Here is a 19,968-nt window from a genome sequence, read left to right as displayed (position 1 = left end):
TCCTGCCCTTTCCCATCACCCTCCGATCTTCAGAAGCAGCCTCACCCCAAATTAGACCAAACGAGATCAGAGTTAGTGATCGCTGCTCTCACTAAAACAGCCTGACCTCTTCTCTCACACCCCTACTCAGGAACCTCTGCCCCCAAACTGGGTTTCTCTCGTAGTCACTGCTTCTTATTCCAACCCCCCAATTTTACAGACTTCTGGTACGACTCTGATCCACCTCCCTTTGAGTCCGTCTGCTCCTGACTGAATCATGAAGTCCTGACATCCCCAAACACTACCTACCATATTCACAACTGCTGCCCCCCCTAGACCCGCCTTGAAGGCAGGTATCTGCCGCCCCAAAAAACTCTGTGGCTCATCCAGCCCATATGCTGTTGCTGATCTGTCCCTTCCTCCTGGAACTCCACTCCCGGTCCTGGTCCTCCTCCTCCTCCTCCTCCTCCTCCCTGTTGTGGCTCATCACATCACCCTGAGCTCTGATCGCCTTTGCTATCAGATGAATCACCTGCCACACTGAGCTTCCTTTCAGTACCTGGGACAGTTCCTTCCAACAGGCCCCAGGAGAAGCAGCTGCTAAACCATCATCCTTTCTTTTTTTTGGGGGGGGGGGGAGGTTTGGGTCACACCCAGTGACACACAGGGGTTACTCCTGTGGTGGCTCATGCACTCAGGAATTACTCCTGGTGGTGCTCGGGGGACCATATGGGATGCTGGGAATCGAACCTCAATCGGCCGCGTGCAAGGCAAACGCCCTACCCGCTGTGCTATTGCTCCAGCCCCCATCCTTTCTTTATTACTGCAAAAAAAAAAATGAATGAATAAAATAAAATTTTTTAAAAAACACCTTCTCTTGTGAGAGCTGGAGAGGGTGGGGGAAAGGAAGCCTCGTTCCCTGTTGGGTAGGAGGGAAACAGAGCTCGACTCGATGGAGAACAGCATAGAGGTCTCTCCAAAGGTTACCAATAGAATTACCATATCATCCATCAGTTCCTGGCTTTCACCCCAAAGAACATGACACCGCGAATCTGGCCAGATACTGCACATCTAGGCTCGCCATAGCACCGTCCACAGCTGCCATGGTCTGGAAGCAGCCCAAGACCCCACAGCCCACGAGTGAATAAAGACGCCGTGAGCCATGGACACAACGGAAACCCACTCGGCTCTAGGAAACAGGGAACCTGGCTTTGTGCTACAAGACAGGCGGAGCTATGTTGGGTCGTGCTTGGCGACAGAGGGAGAAGGACACTCGCTAATGAGTGTCATTCACCTGTGATCTGGACGGAAACAAAGCAAGGGACTGCGCTGTGTCTAGGAAACGAAGACCTGGGACTCTGAGCCTAGAACTGAATGCGTGGGAGGGGGGAGGAGGGGCTTCCAAAGGATCTGATTTTGATTTGGCGTTCTCCCTTGCAGTGCGTCCGCACTGATTTTGATGAGGAGGTGAGGACATCAGTCTGTGTTCCCTGGGTAGCCAGTAAACATTCCACAGCAAGCAATTCTGTCTGGTTGGCACAGGGAGCCACTGCACCCGATGGGGAGAGCAGAGCCCCTCACAGAGCCCCCAGCCCCATGCAGCCTCCAGCACAGAGCTCTGGCCAGGAATACTGAATGAGGCAGGGGGCCAAGGGGGTGCGGGGAGAGTGCAGGGGCTGAGGGGGGCATCAGGCTGGGCCCAGCTCTCCCTGGTGGAGTCCTGCTCAGTCTGCTCAGAGGAAGAAAACAACTTCCAATCTGCAGGAGCTGTGAGAATGCCTCTAGGCCAGACTTCCAACTAATTCTCAGCACAAAATTGGCCCCGTGCATTCCGATGAACTGTGGCTTGAAGCCTGCAATCACGCCAGTGCAGTGTGCCTGGGATTTGTTGCAGAACACAGAAATCTTCAGCTCAAAAGTCTTGTACTTTATCCCCGCCCCCCCTGCCCCTCCCTGATCCCAAAGCCCTGGCAAAATTAACCCTCTCTTCCCTGCTTTATCTGCAATGCTGGCTCCATCCCCCACCCCGGGACAGGCTTCATTTCATTTCACTTCATTTCATTTTGTTCTGAAATTACCTATGTTCAGGACTCTCTGTAGGTTTCAATGTCCAGCAATAGCTCAAGACACTATTTTATGATCCCACCAAAGGTCCTCTGTCCATCCTCTGTCAGACAATCCATGCCTTCACCTGACTTTCTCCCCACACACTCCCTTGGAGGTCCCAAATGCTAAAAAATGAAAAAAAAATAAATAAGTAAAACACTCTCAGGCTGGTAATCGCTGACACGCACACCCTTGCAAACAAAGGGAAGAAGGCTGGTCTTCTTGCCACAAACTGTGGGCAGGAGACAGAGTTGGGGTAAGTGTAGCAGGCCAGGAGGGGTTGGGAGAGCAGAATGGGTGGGCAAAAAGCCAAGTGCCAAACTACTAGCAGATGTGGGGATGCTTAATGGGATGAGGCCCTGGGCCCCCGGCTCCAGCCTCCGGGGGCTGGCTGCTGGCTCTCCATGACTCCCGGTGTTAAAATAAGAGGCAGCTCCCCAGAGAGGCACAAAGTGAGAGTCTCCCGCAGGCTGGGCTGGAGGCGGGGTGGGGAAAGGGAGCCTGGTTGGTACCCACAGGGGGCCTGGAGCTTCTGAGGTCGGGGATGTTTACCTCATTAGGCAGTTTTACATAACATCAGCCAAAGGGCTTCAGGGGAAAGACAGAGTCGGAACTCGGCCCTGGGGTTCTCAGTCCCAGGACCCTCCCAGGCCAAGATGGCAGCCCCCAGTGGGGAGAGGTAGAGCAGTTGGGGCAGGACGGGAGGGGCTTTGAGGAGGAGACGGAGCAGCATTGAGAGAAGAGAAGCGTGGATGTGGGTCTGGATGGGAGGGAAGAGGTGGGTGCCGTGGTAGAACTGTAGTTCCTCTCATCACAAGCCCTTGGGTGGTCAACATGCATCTTGTCACGGGGGGGGGGGGGAGGAGGGGAGGGTGGAGGGGGGAAGGTGGCGGGGGAAGATGGCATCGAGACTCCACCAAGGAATCCCTGAATGTGTGAGGACGGTTCTGCCAGGGAAGGGGTCAGGCCGCCTGTAGACCCTGCCCCTAGGAACCAGAAGTGGCAAGGGGCCAGGGGCCAAGGCCAAGAAGGATGAGTCAGCTGGAGGTGCAAGGAGCAAGGGGGTACCAAGAGGTGGGCAGCCCCTGGGGAGGTCTGTGGGGGCTCGTGGGGCATCAGAGACCAGTGCTCCAGGGGCATGTCCAGGTGGAGTGAGGACAGGGGATGTCCCCACACGTCAGCACAGGGACAGGGGGCCAGGTCCCCAACACTGAGATCGGTCCCCTCGGCCTGAGTACGCGTGCCTGCTCTGAAAGGTTGGCGCTCTGGGGACAGGGAGTCACGGAGGGGCTGTATTAGGTGAGACACCTCAGGGTCAAAGTTCCTTCTGCCCCTGAGAATTCTGTCTGCTAAAATGTCCCCGCTCAAACTGGACAGCTACATGCCAAAAAATGGGCTCAGATATCTACCTAACACCATGTACAAAAGTCAGGTCAAAATGGAACGGATTAAAGACCTCAACGTCAGACCAGAATCCATAAGGTACACTGAAGACAAAGTTGGAAAAACCCTCTATGACATTGAAGCTAAAGGTATCTTCAGAGATGACATGCCACTGGCCAAGCAAGTGGAAGAGATAAACAAATGGGACTATCTTAAACTAAGAAGCTTTTGCACCTCAAAAGAAACAAGGACTAAAATACAAAGACAGTCTACAGAATTGGAAAGGATATTCACCCAGTACCCATCTGATAAGGGGTTGATATCAAGGATCTACAAGGCACTGGTTGAACTTTACAAGAAGAAAACATCCAAGTCCATCAGAAAATGGGGTGATAAAATGAACAGAAACTTTCTCAGAGAAGATATCTGAATGGCCAAAAGGCACATGAAAAAAATGCTCTTCATCACTAATCATCAGGGAGATGCAGATCAAAACAACAATGAGATATAATCTCACACCGCAGATACTGGCCCACATCCAAAAGAATAAAAGCAACCAGTGTTGGCGCAGATGTGGGGAGAAAGGGACTCTCCTTCACTGCTGTTGGCAATGCTGACTGGTTCAGCTCTTTTGGAAAACAGTATGGACACTTCTCAAAAAATTAGAAATTGAGCTCCCATTTGACCCAGCAATACCACTTCTGGGAATATATCCCAGAGAGGCAAAAAAGTATAGCAGAAATGACACCTGCACATGTATGTTCATTGCTTCACTGTTTACAATAGCCAAAATCTGGAAAAAAAAAAAACCCGAGTGCCCAAGAACAGATGACTAGTTAAAGAAACTTTGGTACATCTACACAATGGAATACTATGAAGCTGTTCGAAAAGATTAAATCATGAAATTTGCATATAAGTGTATCAACATGGAAAGTATCATGTTAAGTGAAATCAGTCAGAAAGAGAGGGATAGACATAGAAACATTGCACTCATCTATGGAATATAAAGTAACAGTATAGGAGACCAACATCCAAGAATAGTAGAAATAAGAACCAGGAGGTTTGCCCCATGGCTTGGAAGCTGGCCTCCCATGCTGGGGGGAAAGACAGCTCAGGTAGGGAAGGGAACGCCAAGTAAAGGGTGTTTGGAGTATCTGCTCTGGTTAGGAGATAGGTGCCAAATGTAGACTATAGACAGAACACAATGGCCATTCAATGCCTCTATTGCAAACCACAACACCCAAAAGAGAAAGCAAAAGGGAATGCCCTGCCACAGAGGCGGGGTGAGGGTGGGGGAGATGGGATGTGGGTGGTAGAAGGGATACTAGGATCATCAGTGGCGGAGAATGGGCACTGGTGGAGGGATGGGTACTCGATCGTTGTATGACTGAAACTCAGACACAAAAGTTTGTAAATATGTAACTGTACCTCACAGTGATTCACTGTTAAAAGAATAAAAACATTTTAAAAAACAAAAAAATTAAAAAGCAAAAAAATAATTAATAAAATAACATATCTCTGCTCACCCCAACGTGTCTGTCTTTACCTCTGTCCCCCAGCCCCAAACCCTGTCCCCCAGCCCCATGCCTCTCCTCCCGCACTCTCTGCCATCTAATCCTTCTCCATCTGCTCTTCAGAGCTTGTGTGTGTGTGTGTGCGTGCGTGTAAATGTGCATGTGTGCATGTTTGTGAGTGTGTGCATGTGTGTGTGAACAAGCCTATAAGGGTGTGTACATGCATGTGTGTAAACAGTATGTGTGTACATGAGTTTTGTGTGTGTACAAATGCGTGCTTGTTGTGTAAGGATGAGAGTGAGTTTGCATGTGTAAGGGTGTGTGGGTGTGTGTGTGTGTGTGTGTGTGTGTGTGTGAGATTGGGCCAGTGGCCTCAGAAAGTGCAGGGCGCAGGGTGCAGGATGAAGCCATCTCGTCCCCTCCCTGGCCAGCTGGAAGTGTGCCATGTGACCATCTGATCTAATTAGCTGAACTTCCAGTCGTAACAGACGGAAGCTTTGGGAAAAAAAAATAAAAACTCTGACTTTCTTGGCTCTCAGCCTCCAGAAATGTACTGGAGAGAATCAAATGGCAAAAAGCAGGGCACCCTCTCCACTGCCCATGGCCAGTGGGAATCAGCCATGAGCAAGGAAATTGGGGCTCAGAGGCTGGGTGTTTGTCTGCAAGCCGGTCAAAGATAAAGGGGCACCTTCCGCACCTCTGGAGGCCTCTGGGGGCCCAGGGGGACGTGCCCAGCCCACACACGGCAGCTCCTTCTGGCTGCCTCTCCAGACAGCTACACACCTGGCCGCCTGCTTCTCCCTGGCAGGAGCCCCCAGCAGCACCCAGGCCCCAGGTGAGTCCATGGGTGCAGGGAGAGCAGAGGAAGCACCTGCAGGGCACCCTCAGGGGCTCTTAAGGACACTGAATTCTCCCAGCAGGCACCGCACCCTCCAACCCACATCCCTGGAGTGTGTAAAGGTCTGGAGCTGTTCCGGGGGGAGCAGAGCCACTCCCGAGGCCTCTGAGCGCCAGCCGACACCCAGCCGGCCACTCCAGCCCCACCGTCCAGGGGCGACCAGACACCCAGTTCCAGTCCTGGGCGGGACACGAGGCGCAGCCGGGTGGGCAGAGCACCCAGGGGCTGGACAGATGCCACGCAGGGCCTCAGAGGTCTTCTCAGCCTGCTAAACCCCCCTCCCTCGCTGCAGCAACTGTTCAAACACACCACACAACTTTAAACCAAACTGGGATTGTTTATTTGGGGGCCACACCTGGTGATGCTCAGAGCTTGCTCCTGGCTCTACACTCAGGAATCACTCCTGGCGGCGCTCAGGGGACCATCTGGGGTGTCGGAGATTGAACTCCAGTTGGTGCATGCAAAGCAAGTTCTAATATAATATCTCTCTGGAACCCAAATTGGGTTTTTCTTAAGAAAAAAAAATCCCAACACGGTAGGGAGCTATTGCAATTTTTTTATGAAAAGTCGCAACTTAAGTTTTACAGAAATCCAAACTATTTTCTAGAAGTCGTTTCAGGGAGGGGGATTAAATTTCTTCCTTGGCAAAAAGCATCTACTGAAAAAATTACAGGACATAGGTGTTAGGGTTCAATTGTAAAATGACCCCCAATCGCATATCAAACACACTCACTTAAGACTCCAGTGCCGGGCCGAATCAGTACAACACTGCCAAGTAATCAGCCTGATGTGTTTTCATTTCCCAAGATTAACATTACAGTTTGCAAATCTGTTTCTACTTTAGGGCTGGAGCGACAGGACAGCAGGTAAGGTGCTTGTCTTACATGCAGCCCACCTGGATTTGATCCTGGCACACCGTAGGGCTCCCTGAACCCCACCAGGAGTGACCCTTGAGTGCATAGCCAGGAGTTAGCCCTGAACACCACCATGTGTGGCCCAGAACAGAAACAAACCCCAAAAGTCCATTTCTACTTTATTCCCCAAGGGGCTGATGTGCTTACTTTCACCCAACACCAGCAGTATTAGACAAAGTTGACAATGAAAACATTTTCTGTGTCATTCTGTGAAAGCAGCACATGAGTCTTCACCAAAGGGCATCCCACTTACCTGCCATGGAGTTTCTGAAACCTTGGCTTTTTATCAGCTGTGAACAGATCTAGCGGGGTGGAGGGATAGAACACAGGGTAGGGCCCTTACCTTGCTCATGGACAACCCAGATGCAATCTCTGGCACCCTGGTTGGTCCCCCTAGCACTGCCAGGAGTGATCCCTGAAGGCACAGCCAGGTGTGGCGTCAAAACAAAAACAAACAAAAAATGTGATGGGGCCACAGTGATAGTACAGCAGCAAAGGCATTCGACTTCCATGTGACTGACCGAGGTTCAATTCCCAGCATCCCATATAGTCCCGCACCCACCAGGAGTGATCCCTGAGTGCAGAGCAGTAATAAAACCTGAGGATCTCTGGGTGTGGCCAAAAAAAAAAAAAAAAAGAACAGATCTGGGGGCTGGAGTATAGTACAAGGGAAAGTACTTGCTTTACATGCAACCAGCCCTGGTTTGGCCCCCAACACTTCATATAGACCCTGGAGCACCACCAAGAGTGACTCCTGAGCATGCTCAGAAACGAACCTTGAAGCCAGAGTGATAGCTCAGTGGGTAGGGCATTTGCTTTGCACATGGCCAACCTGGGTTCGATCCCCGGCATCCCATATGGTCCCGGAGCCAGGAGTAACCCCTGAGCATCACTGGGTATGAGAAAGAAAGAAAGAAAGAAAGAAAGAAAGAAAGAAAGAAAGAAAGAAAGAAAGGAAGGAAGGAAGGAAGGAAGGAAGGAAGGAAGGAAGGAAGGAAGGAAGGAAGGAAGGAAGGAAGGAAGGAAGGAAGGAAGGAAGGAAGGAAGGAAGGAAGGAAGGAAGGAAGGAAGAAAGAAAGAAAGAAAGAAAGAAAGAAAGAAAGAAAGAAAGAAAGAAAGAAAGAAAGAAAGAAAGAAAGAAAGGAAAGAAGGAAGGAACCTTGAGCACCCTATAATGTACACACACCCCAAAATAATAGTATCACACTAGCACCCCACTGCATTGCTCTAAGTGCTCCCTGGATTTTGTGGGCTCTAATAGCACTCGTGTTTGGGAATTAGGAGGGAGGCCCCAGGCATGCAGAAGACCCTGCCAGGCTTGGGGTCAGCTCTCTGCTGATGCCCTGTGACCCTGCTTCAGAGATTCGGTGAGCCCTCCGTGTGAATCCCAGAGACCTCCCCGGGGGTGGTGCAAGAAGAGAACTAGCAGGCTGCCCTGAACAGAGCTCATTCTGCTGGCTGGGAAACTTTCACAAAGTATCCTCACTGAAGTGATTGCCCCCTGTGGTAATGATCACATTTCCTTGCAATTATTTGCTTTGTGAATGCATCTCCCCTCCCGGAGCCCCCCTTAGAGCTCCCGGTGGTCTTGATCTCTGCTCGACATCTGATCCGGAGAGAAACTCACCAACAGGTTGACTTGAGCGGGTCAGAACCAAAGCTGCCGTGTCGACAGATTTTTTTCTTCTTTGATTCTGTTGAGGCCCCCTCGCCATCCCCCAGACGTAAGGGATGTCTGAGTGCTTAATTCACAAAGCTCATCAGTTGTGGTGAGCTTCCCTCTGAGGCCCTGTGGCACAGCCCCCACCTGGACTATCTCACCGCGGGCCATAAGCAACCATCGCAAGGCCATGTGATAGGAGGGGTCTGGAGCATCTTTCCCAAAACAGAAGGAAATGGATCCCCTGGAACACTTGAAGCACAAAGGCCGGGGGTCAGGGGCAGGGAGAAGGCGCAAAGGGCTGGAGCACAGGCCTGAGATGTGCCCAGGGGCACCGAGCATTGCGGGACGTGGTGCTGGGACCCCCGAGCTCTCCCGCAGAACCCCCCTCCCTGCCCCCGCAAAATAAATGAAATACGCAGCATGCTCAGCTCAGAGCCTGGCCTGGGCTACTCCCGGCCATCAGCTCTCTGTGCCAGAGTCCCCCGGGGGCCCAAGCAACGAGCACGCCACAGAGAGCGACGCTGTGGCTAAGGCCTTCCCATCCCTGCGCCATCGTCCTGGGCATGTCAGGCCACCCAGAACCCCTGGCCCAAGCTTCTTCCTGAGTCTGACACGTGACGAATCAGCTCTGTCACCACCCCTCATGCTGGTGGTTTGATCAGAACCAAATTGTGGAGCAGGGGCTGGAGAGATAGCACAGCGGGTAGGGCGTTTGCCTTGTGCACGGCTGACCAGGGTTCAATTCCCAGCATCCCATATAGTCCCCTGAACACCGCCAGGAGTAATTCCTGAGTGCAGAGCCAGGAGTAACCCCTGTGCATTGCCGGGTGTGACCCAAAAAGCAAGAGAGAGAGAGAGAGAGAGAGAGAGAGAGAGCTCCGAGCAGCCTTCTGCACCAGTCACCCACACTGGATCCTTGTCACCAACCAACAGTGAAAGAGCAGGGGACACACGTGCCTCACAGGGAGGAGGCCTGGGTTCTGCTACCATAAGAATAAAATTAGATCAAAGGCCCAGAGCCAGGCAGAGAGCACTGGGGAGAGGGGCACCTATGCATATACCTTGCAAACAGCGGCCAGCTCTGGCTCCATGGCCCTCCCCCGCTCCCCCCCCACCCCGCACTGCCGGGCGTGGTACTGGGTACCACGTGGTACTCAGCCCCCTGAGGCATCACTCTGGTGCCCAGAACTGCAAGGCCCAAGCAGCACTGCATCCTTGGCTGAGTATTGCCAAGACAGCCCTCCAGCGCCCCCCCCCAAAGCCCGGGAGACGCCCCCTCTAAAACACCCAAAGGCCTTTATATGAACCTAAAGTGATTTTCCCGTATGAATATAAATTGAATCCAAACCATGTGACATTATGTGCAAAGAATAGAAAGAGAGGAAAAGAAGAGAAATGCAGTGAAGACATCTAGCCAACAGGAAGATCATGTTTCCCCCACCCTGCCCCACCCTAGACACGCATGCAGGTACGTCCAGTCAGCTGACCCTGGTCATCAGCTCCCTGAATCCCGGGACGCCCCCAACCCACAGGAGCCTGTGCAGCTAAGACAAGTGGATACAGGTGAGTGAGGGAGCCCATCCTTCCCGAGTAGACCCCCAGCGCAAAGGCCCATGCAGGCTGCTCTCAGTCTTGGTGAAGTAGTGCAGGTCTGGCATCGGGTGGGGTGGGGATGGGGGGGGTCAGGTTACCACAAACACCCTTCCTGTGTCAGAGGCCACCAGGCACTAAGCCCCAGGAGCAGCTGGTTCAGGGCCAGGTGGCACAGCAAGACCCTAAGACTGTCTTCTGCCCTGGGTGTTTGCCCAATGGGCTGTTTCCTGAGCTTCATCCTGGAAGCTAATGCCCTAAATCTAGGAAACCAGCCGGGTGGGTTCTGACCCAACCATGAGGAAATGTCCCCATGTCACTGAGGTCTGAGCCCTTGCTCAGTAGACAGGGCAGGCCGTCGGGATGGACGGCCCTATCGTCATGGTCCTCCATAGGCCAAGGTCCCCCCCAAAAAGAAAAGCGGGGTACTCACGCAGTGCGTGCCACTCGTCCTGGCGGATGGTCTTCGTGATGTTGAACGTGAGGTTCCTGGGGATGGTGGCTGAGGAGTAGTGGTACTTGATGTACGTGCATCGCTCGATTTCTCCTGGCAAAGAGAGAGGAGGCCGGAGGTCAGCGGGCAGCCACCACACTGCGGGGGTCGGGGCCCCACTTGCTGGGCCAGGGCCATACACTGCCCCACATAACCATGAGCAATGCAAAGAGAGGCGGTGAAGCACCCAGTGCCTTGTCTCTCCCTGGGAGCCGGGCACGGCCCCTTCGGAGGGAAGAGCCTGTGGGGCAGAGCGGCTTGCTGGGAAGGGAGCGGCTCGGTGGGACCTGAAGGCCATCACGGCTGGGTCTTTGTTTGTTTGTTTGGAGGTTGTTCAGGCTCTAGCCCTAGCCCTACTCAGGGCTTACTCCTGGCTCTGTGCTGCAAGACCTGGGTTTGATCCCGGGGAACCACAAACGCTCTCCGAAGCTCCACCAGGAATAAGCCCTGGGCACTGCCACGTGTGGCCCCCAATTAAACACAGTACCCTGGAAGACAGTCAGCTTTCATGCAGGGGGCACGCTTGGCGTCCCAGAACACACACAGAGCCATGTTCACCCCAGTCCAGTGGGGGACTCCGCCTTGGGCCACGCTGCCTTCCGTGTGCTCCTGGGGTACCGTGTCCCCTGGAACATCCCGCCCCCACACACACCGGCACCCACGTCCCCCTGTCTCTGATCCACTCTCTTCCCAGCGGTCCGAGAGGGAGTGAGGCCACGAATCCTTCCACACATCCAAGCCTCGATCAGAGAGCACTGTGGTGGAGAAGCTGCCGGTAACCCCGTTTAAGTTGGTGAGTCCCTTGATCAAAGCTCAGCCCTCTAACACTGACCAGCTCTAGCGCCCAGGCTCCTGCACCCCGTGCCACCCTGCTGGGAGGGCATCTTCTCAGGCCAACCAGAGGCAGATCCTATCACCTGAATTTTATTATGGGCAGAGAGTCGCGGGGGTCCAGGGATCAAACCCAGGGTCTCACACACGCGAGTTCTGGGTACTACCACAGAGTTTTATTCTGGCTCTTGTCTCTGGATTTTTTTTTTTTTTTTGCTTTTTTGGTCACACCCGGCGATGCACAGGGGTTACTCCTGGCTTTGCACTCAGGAATTACTCCTGGCGGTGCTCAGGGGACCATATAGGATGCTGGGATTCGAACCCGGGTTGGCCGCGTGCAAGGCAAACGCCCTACCCGCTATGCTATCGCTCCAGCCCCTTGTCTCTAGATTTTTGATCAGCTTTTCGAGTGATTTTACTGCACCCTTAGGTCAGAGAATTTGCCTCCTGTGGAGACAGAACTGTCATAAATCCACACGTTTGCAAATTCCTAAAGGCAAGCCCCGGCATCCTCCCTGTGACCCGGCCTCCTACAGACAGCCGACGACGCCCCTTGCTTAGCTGAGGCTATGAAAACTCAGAGTCAGCGCATTGCGAAGAATCCAAAGGGAGCGACTGTTAAAGAAATCGGGGTATCGGGGAAGAAGTTTAAAACCTGGTTTTGCGAGCCAAAGACAGGATCGCAGGTAAGCTGCTTGCCTTGCATACTGACAGCCCCAGCTCGAACCCGGGCTGGAACCCAGAGCAAGCACAGCGCCCAGAGGCAAGTCCAAGAAGGGCCCCAGTATCTTCCTCCAGCAGGCCACCTTGAACACTGCGGAGGGAGTGCTCCAGGAAGTGCTCCACTGCTTAGGGAGTGCTCCACTGCTGAGAGAGTGCTCCAGGAAGGAAAAGTTAACCTGTCACCAACCAGCTCAGAGTCTGTCACTAGCTTCCTTCCAGCCCAAAAGACCCTCTTCTTAGGCAAAATATCCTAGTGCACCCCAAGCCGGCTCTTTCTTCCCCCATCACTGGCCAGAGCCCAGCCTGTGGCCCTTCTTATCTGGCTCAAAGCTGCCCGTCCAACTCTTCTCCCCAGCCCTTAGGCCCTTTTGCACCCATCCCACACCCACCATCCTCAGGGCAGGCCTGGGCAGCCCAGCCTTCCCAGCATCTAGGAGACAGCCCGTCCAGGCGGCCCCTCGCCCCTGCGCCCCCTAGCACGCACGCCAAGGGGATGTCACTGAGCTACTGGCATGCCACAATCCTCCACTGGATCAGGAGTTTCTCAAGGGCAGGAACTGTCAGATTCCTTCAGCTCAGCTACCCCGGCCCCAGCACGGGACGGTACCAACCCAGGAAGTGCCCAGTTGTCAAGGACCCATCTGCCCCTCTGGGTATGTGTGATCAAGTGATCGAGATAGGCTGGAGCCATCAACAGTGGCTCAAGCACTTGCCTTGCCCATGGCCAGCCCAGGCTGGACTCCCCAGCACACCACAGGATCCTCTACCAGGAGTGATCCCTGAGCACAGAGCCAGGAACGAGCCCTGGGCACCACCAGCTGTAGCCAAAGCACAAAATTAACTAATTGAGACAAACTAGGATATAATAATTCAGAGAGCTGAGAAAAGTCTCACTACAGCCTGTCATGATAAGCCAACGGGCAACTACAGAAGGAACGAAGGAGTTGGGGTCAGGAAGTAGAGAGAAGGAAAAAGACGGAGAGGTCAAGAGTTGAAACAAGGATGCCAATGGCCCGCTGACCCTTGATGTTGGACATGGCCAGTTGGGCGGGTTGTGGTCTGCACAAAGAGATCCTGGGAGCCAAATCCTGCTGCTGTTCGTCAAGTGCTATGTCTGGACGGGTGTGGGGTGCCCCTGCCGAGTCGGGGGGGTGGGGCTGCCTCTGCCTAAGTTTGCATGAAGCTGGCACTGCTAGTTTCAAACTGCGGCCACACCCCCCTGGAGCCTGCCAGAGACTCAGAATAAGACCTCGCTGGTGAGGGTCAGGCTGGTCCCGGGGCCTGGAGCCCGGGCTCTGGATCGAACTCCCCCTACCTCAAGGACCAAAGCCCCAGATTCCGTCCTCACTGCCGGGGCCTGTGGCTTCGTCCCTCAGCACAGCCTGCCTGGTCCAGGAGGGAAGGAGACACTTGTCTCGGGCCAAGAGCAAGTTGCTGACGGAAGGGACAGGGACAGCAGGTGGCCAGACAGCCTGAGGAGGGGGGAGGGGGAGCAGCCGGGCTGGAGACCCTCACTATTCACTTTGCTTTGGGCAGGGGGTGGGGGCGGGGGAACACATCACGGTTTTGACAGCAATTAAATCCCAGAGACTCAAATATTGCCTCCGACGGAAGGCAAAATATTTATGTGTGTGTGTGCAGGTCCTGTCAGCACGCCGGGCTCCGGTAGACACAGGCACCATCTGGGCACCAGCTCCGTGTGCCCAGAATGTGGCTCCCCCACAGCCAACCACACAGAGGGCCCCCCACCCCCACCCCGGGACAGCAGCACAAAAGCCCAGGGCCTCCCTGCAGCCGTCCAACCCACCTTCCCCATCCTGCCTCGCAGCAGGAGGGGACGCAGCAGGGTGGCGCCGGGGGCAGGACCCCTCGCTCAGCCCTGTCCCCTCCTGCATGTCAGGCGGGTCCCTGAGCAAAGCCACTGGAATTGCCGCTGGATCAAGTGGCGCCGTCAGTGTGAGAGCAGAATGAGAAGCAGTGCTGGGGACACGGCCTGGTCACTGTCGTCCTGAGCTGCTTGAGACCTGGGGAGGGCAGAGGAGCAGCAGCGGCCAGCGCTGACACCGGGACACAGACGCACGCCTGTCTCCAGCTTTCTCCCCGGGACCCCCTGGGCCCCCACCCGCCGTCTATGCCAGTTTCGCCGGGCCCACTGGAGCCTGCTGGAGAAATCACTGCCAGAGAGTGATCTTACATAAAAAAAAGTCTAAATGTATTTACCTTCCTTCCTAAAAATGAATAAACGGTGATTCTCGCAGCAGTCCTGCGAGGAGGCCGGGACAGCCGGGCTCTGGCTTACAGTGGACGCGTGGGGACAGTGTGGGAGCCAGGGCACCAGGGCGGGGGGGGCGGGGGTGGCAGATGTAGCACAAACACTGAATTCTTGGCATTCTCTCTCCTGCCCGGCCTCAAGTCCCGGCTCCTGATGTGGGTGCATTTAGAGCCTGGGATTTCCTTGGCCCTGTAGGGGGCTTCTGAGTGGTCCAGAGGCAGAGCTGGTTCCCCTGCCCCACCCTGGCTACATGCATCTCCCCTGCAGGGGCTTGAATTCTTCCAATAGATAGTTCACCCTGCGCTGAGACGTTATTCTCCCAGGCACCCAGGCTAACGCTGCCTGAAACAACCCCAAAGGGCAGCACTGAAACGGTTAAGGCAGGTGCACGCGAGATTCCCAACCCCCCTTCCTTCCCCACCCTCCTCGCCTGGGCAGTCAACATCAGAGGTTTCTGGTCAGAGGGCTGTGGGCAGCAGGAAGGTCCCATGGACCTGTCCTGTCCCACAAAACTGGATAACGGGGTTCACGAGGAGAGGGTGCGAGAGTGATAGGGAGAGGGGAGACAAACACACACATGCACACACGCACACACACAGAGCAAAAGCAAAAGCTCCTTTATTGTAACTCCACAGCGCTTCTGTGTGCTTAGGCTTCAATCTAACTTGCGTCATGGCCTTAAGGTAAAACTAGAAGTAATTAGTGGCACCCAGGGCAACTAGGGGAGATAACAGTAGATATCCAGGCGGCTGATCTGTCTGTTCCTGTTGGCTAACCATCCTGCTCTTGTAAAAATGTCCCAGTCCTCCGGTTCTTGTGAAATGGCTTTCTCCACCTGTGTATGCGAATGTATGACCGCAAGCTACATGCTGAAGGCCCCCTCACCACATGGACCGCGCCCCCCTTCCTCCCCCGCCATGGGGGGCACAGGTTTACCTGCAAAGGCAAACCTCACGGCTTTGCTGGGTGCTGACAGGAGGAAGTCAGGATGGCGGGTTGGGCACTTCTCACTTGAAAGGTGAAGTGGGAACCTCTGAGTATATGGTGGTATATGGTGGTGGAAGTTTCTGGAAGAGGCTGATATAGCTTTTTGTTTGGTTTGTTTTGTTTTTGTTTTTTTGTTTGGGGGCCACATCTGAGGGTGCTCTGGTGTAACTCCTGTCTCTGTACTCAGAAATCAATACTTCTGGCAGTGCTCAGGGACCACATGGAGAGCCGAGGGTCGAACACAGGTTAGCCACATACGTGCAAGGCAAACACCCAAATTTTTTTCCTTCCTTGTTTTTGGTATTAGGGTCACACACAGCAATGCTCAGGACTTACTCTTGTCTCTGCACTCAGGAATTACTTCTGGGTGTGTGGGGGGGTGGCGGGGCACAGGGGACCATGTGTGGTGCCAGGAACTGACACTCACATCCGTCGCATGCACAGCAAAGGCCCTCCCCGCTGTCTCCCCAGACCTAGGAGAGTGACGTGTAAAAGGTTCAATTACTGACCATCATGCAGAGGTTTTCGTGGACACCGTGATGCCCCCCCAACACACACACACACACACACACACACACACACACACACACACGCACGCACGCACGCACGCACGCACAGTGCTGACGTGCAGCCTCACCCAGATTCCTTTGGACCCCCCAAGCCCTCCTTCTTGCAAAGAGCAGTTTCTCGCCTGGCTGTGGCTGGTGAGGTCAGACTCCTGGTGTCTGGCTGGTGCCTGAGTCCCTAGGGTCAGTCCAGGCAGTGGGCCCAGAGCAGAGCGGCCACATTATGGGGAGGGGGGAGGAGCACTCCTAGGGGGGTCCGCGGCGGGCTCAGATGGGTCGGTGCCAGGCATCTGCTGCCTTCTCAAAAGCCCCGGGCCGGGCCAACGTCCCTCCCGTGTTTGTGTGAAGCCTGTGGAGGAGCCTGGGGCTGTGTGGACAGAACTGAGTCGATCCCGCCGCCCCTGCCACACCCTGGCCACACCCCAGCCAGCCCCCAGCGGGTCTCCCCTCCTGTGTGCTCCCTCGGGCAGCCCGCCCGGGCCCGGAGCCAGAGGGTCGAGCTGAGAAGGGCAACCGTGGCCCCAGGGCATTGAGACAGAGCACGGGGCGCCAGTCCCCGGGGGGATAAAGCGAGGCGCTGAGCCACTGGGGTGGAGGGGGGGCCTTTAGGATCAGAGGAAACTCCTGCCCCCAGCCAGCAGACGAGCCTGAGCCCACCACTGCGCCTCCCTATCTCTCCTGCAGCCTCTTCCTCAGAACAGCTCGAGTCTCGGCTCCGGCTCTCCTGGGTGGCGGGGCTGACAGTGGCCTGGGCGGTGACACCGCAGACAGGCGGCCCTGGGCCCGTGGAGACCCTGGTGGGGGGTGCGGGGGAGCAGACCCTGGCGAAGGGGTTGGTGTTAGAACACCGGATGCCCGAAACCCATCAGGAGTAACTTTATCATGTTGACTCAATGAAATTATTTTTTTAATTTTAAAAAGAAAGAAAACCATGGATGCATGAACATGGCTTATGTGTCCCGGGACTTGGGAAAGAAATGAATGGAACCATCTCCCCAGGCTGCTGCTCTTCCTGGCCAGCTTCCGGCTCCTCCACGTGCCCACCTTCTCTGATCACCAGGCTTCAGAGAGAGCGTCTGGGGCTGAGCAGTGGAGCATCCTGCCAGCCTGGGTGTCTCCTTTATCCCAGCGTTCCTTCTTAAAAATAAATAAAAGGGGGCTGGAGTGATAGCACAGCGGGTAGGGTGTTTGCCTTGCACTCGGCCGACCTGGGTTCAAATCCCAGCATCCCATATGGTCCCCTGAGCACCGCCAGGGGTGATTCCTGAGTGCATGAGCCAGGAGTGACCCCTGTGCATTGCTGGGTGTGACCCAAAAAGAAAAAATAATAATAATAATAATTAATAAATAAATAAATAAATAAAAGATCACGGCTGGAGCCATAGCACAGCGGGGAGGGCATTTGCCTTGCATGCAACTGACCCAGGGTTCGATCCAGAGCATCCCATGTGGTCCTCCAGGCACCGCCAGGAGTAATTCCTGAGTGCAGAGCCAGGCCCCTGAGCATCAACGGGTGTGACCCAAAAAGCCAAAAATATACCTATAATAAAAATAAATAAATAAATAAATCAAGGATCACCCCGAGAGAGTACAAAGGTTACGGTGCTCGGCGAACAGGGCCCCTGTGTGAGACCACCTGATCTGTGTATGGTCCCACACCGCTACCAGGAGCACAGGTCCCTGAGCACAGGGCCACCGGGGGTGACCCCGAACAAAGGGAATAATGACAACAGAATTTAAGAATGATTTCTGAAGAATGACCTGGGCTAGGGCGAGGGCTCAAAGAGCCAGAACCCGGCATGCCCGAGGGCGGAGTCGGACCCCAGCTCCCACATGGCCTCCCAGAGCACGGCCAGCTATAGCCCTGGTGTCCCTACCACTGCCTGAGCAGGGTCCCAGCCAGCCCTGCTGGCCGAGTATTGCTGGGGAGGGGCCCCCAGAGCACCCAAGCAAAAGTCTACTCGAGGTCAGCCGTGTGCCGGGGGTCGGCTCCAGGTTACCAAGGGCGTGTACAAGGCAGTACCAGCCTGCTGGAGTCAAGAGGGAGGAAAGAGTGGAGGCAGGTAAAGGCCAAGGCAGCCCCCACTAAGCCTGCAAGGGGGGCCGGGATGGGGGGAGTCTGGGTCCAGTCCTGCCCCTGAAACCCCATATCTCCCGCTTTCCAGATTAGGCCAATGTGGTGAGTTGGAGGCCCAGAAGATTCCCTGGCAATCAGGATGACTGTTTTTTTTTTTAATTTATTTATTAGTGAGTCACCGTGAGGGTACAGCTACAGATTTATACATTTTCGTGCTCATGTTTCCCTCATACAACGTTCGAGAACCCATCCCTTCACCAGTGTCCATTCTCCACCAACAATAAACCCAGCATCCCTCCCACCTCCCCCAATCCCATCTCCCCACCTCCACCACTGTGGCAGGGTCTTCCCTTTTGTTCTCTCTCTCTAATTAGGTGTTGTGATTTGCAATAAAGGTGTTGAGTGGCCATTGTGTGCAGTCTCTAGTCTACATTCAGTATGCTTCACCCTTCTCCCGAGTTGCCTCCAACCACATTTTACTTGGTGTTCCCTTCTCTATCTGAGCTGCCTTTTTCCCAGAATGTGAGGCCAGCTTCCAAGCCATGGAGTCAACCTCCTGGTACTTATTTCTACTATTCTTGGGTGTTAGTCTCCTACTCTGTTATTCTATATTCCACAGATGAGTGCAATCTTTCTATGTCTGTCTCTCTCTTTCTGACTCATTTCACTTAGCATGATACTTTCCATGCCGATCCACTTATATGCAAAGTTCATGACCTCATTTTTTCTAACAGCTGCATAATATTCCATTGTATAGATGTACCAAAGTTTCTTCAACCAGTCATCTGTTCTCGGGCACTCGGGTTTTTTCCAGGTTCTGGCTATTGTAAATAATGCTGCGATGAATATATGAGTGCAGATGTCATTTTGACTGTACTTTTTTTTAGCCACACTGAATTGCCCCGGAAGGAACTAGAGGAAGCCCATGCGTAAGGAAGACGGGGAGACAGCCCGCCCAACGCTGCTGCCTCTCTGGGGTCCTGCCCATCAGACCCCAGCCTCAGCCCACCTGGGCTCAGCCCTCTGATCGCTTCTGCCCACTGGGCCGGCCGCTCTGACTCCTCTCTCTCGCCTGAGACCCGGGACCGGGAGCATAATAAATGAAGAGATTAAACGGAACCCGGGCAAGGTGGAAAGCAACGCTGAAGGGAAGCAAAGATGTGGGCAGGCGAGGCTGGAGTCTCAGACCCGGGCTCCGCTTTAAAGGGCATCTTCCCACCACCCACCCCAACACCTGGGCGTGGGGAGAGCCGCGTCCTCCAGGTTCTGCAGCTTCTGAAAGGCAAGTCTCTGGGCTTACCCCCACATGGGCGGGGGGGGGGGCGGATCTTCAGCACTGGGGGGCAGGCGCCAGGGGATGGTGAAAGGTTAGAGATTACCAGCCGTGCCGTGCTCGCGCTGAAAGGGCGATGAAGCAAGCCAGGCAGGGTGGTGGCACAGCGAGGGCGGGTGAGGATGAGGGGTCCCCACCCCACCACCCCCTCCTGAAGAGGCCCAGGAACAGGAGGGGGTGCAGAAGCCATCCCCCAGCTCCACCAACCACAGCAACCTGTGGTGCGGGCAAGGACTCCCTGGGCAGCCCCCCTTCCCCGGGGAGGCTATTTTTAGCACTCCCTGCCCCCTCCTCTCCTCCTTAGCACCTTCTGTTCCTCCCAGATGCTTGAGCTACAGGCTGGGAGAGGTTTAGAGACACTGCAGAGCCAGGCGGAAAAGTTTTATTTTCTTCATACCACGAGGGGTGCCATCAAGGGCTGTTTGGAGGGTGTTTGCTTGCTTTTTGTTTCGTACTGTTTTGGTTTTTGCAGGGCATCACGGAGTCAGGGCCACTCCTAGGGATACTCAGTCAGGAGGTCAGGAGGCCCAGTGACGCAGTGCCACTCGGGCCCAGCAGTGTGGGAGCCAGCAGGGACCCTCCGGTGATACGCGGGCAAACACAAGGTATCGAACTCGGGTCCTTGCACATGACAGGCAG

At 54.6% G+C, this 19,968-nt stretch overlaps 1 protein-coding gene across 1 annotated transcript in view; it reads right to left on the bottom strand.

Annotated features, from left to right (window-relative positions):
- TMEM178B (transmembrane protein 178B) overlaps window positions 1–19,968 on the bottom strand; it is a 415,009-nt gene that overhangs the window by 277,469 nt on the left and 117,572 nt on the right. The window contains exon 2 of the mRNA XM_004608217.2: window positions 10,481–10,594. Within this exon, the coding sequence (XP_004608274.1) occupies window positions 10,481–10,594 (114 nt within the window). The remainder of the gene's footprint in view (window positions 1–10,480; window positions 10,595–19,968) is intronic.

This window comes from Sorex araneus, chromosome 1 (genome assembly GCF_027595985.1).
Source record: "Sorex araneus isolate mSorAra2 chromosome 1, mSorAra2.pri, whole genome shotgun sequence".
Taxonomy (NCBI): domain Eukaryota; kingdom Metazoa; phylum Chordata; class Mammalia; order Eulipotyphla; family Soricidae; genus Sorex; species Sorex araneus.
Note: the sequence above shows the minus strand (reverse complement) of the source record. Positions and strands in the feature narration are given on the sequence as shown.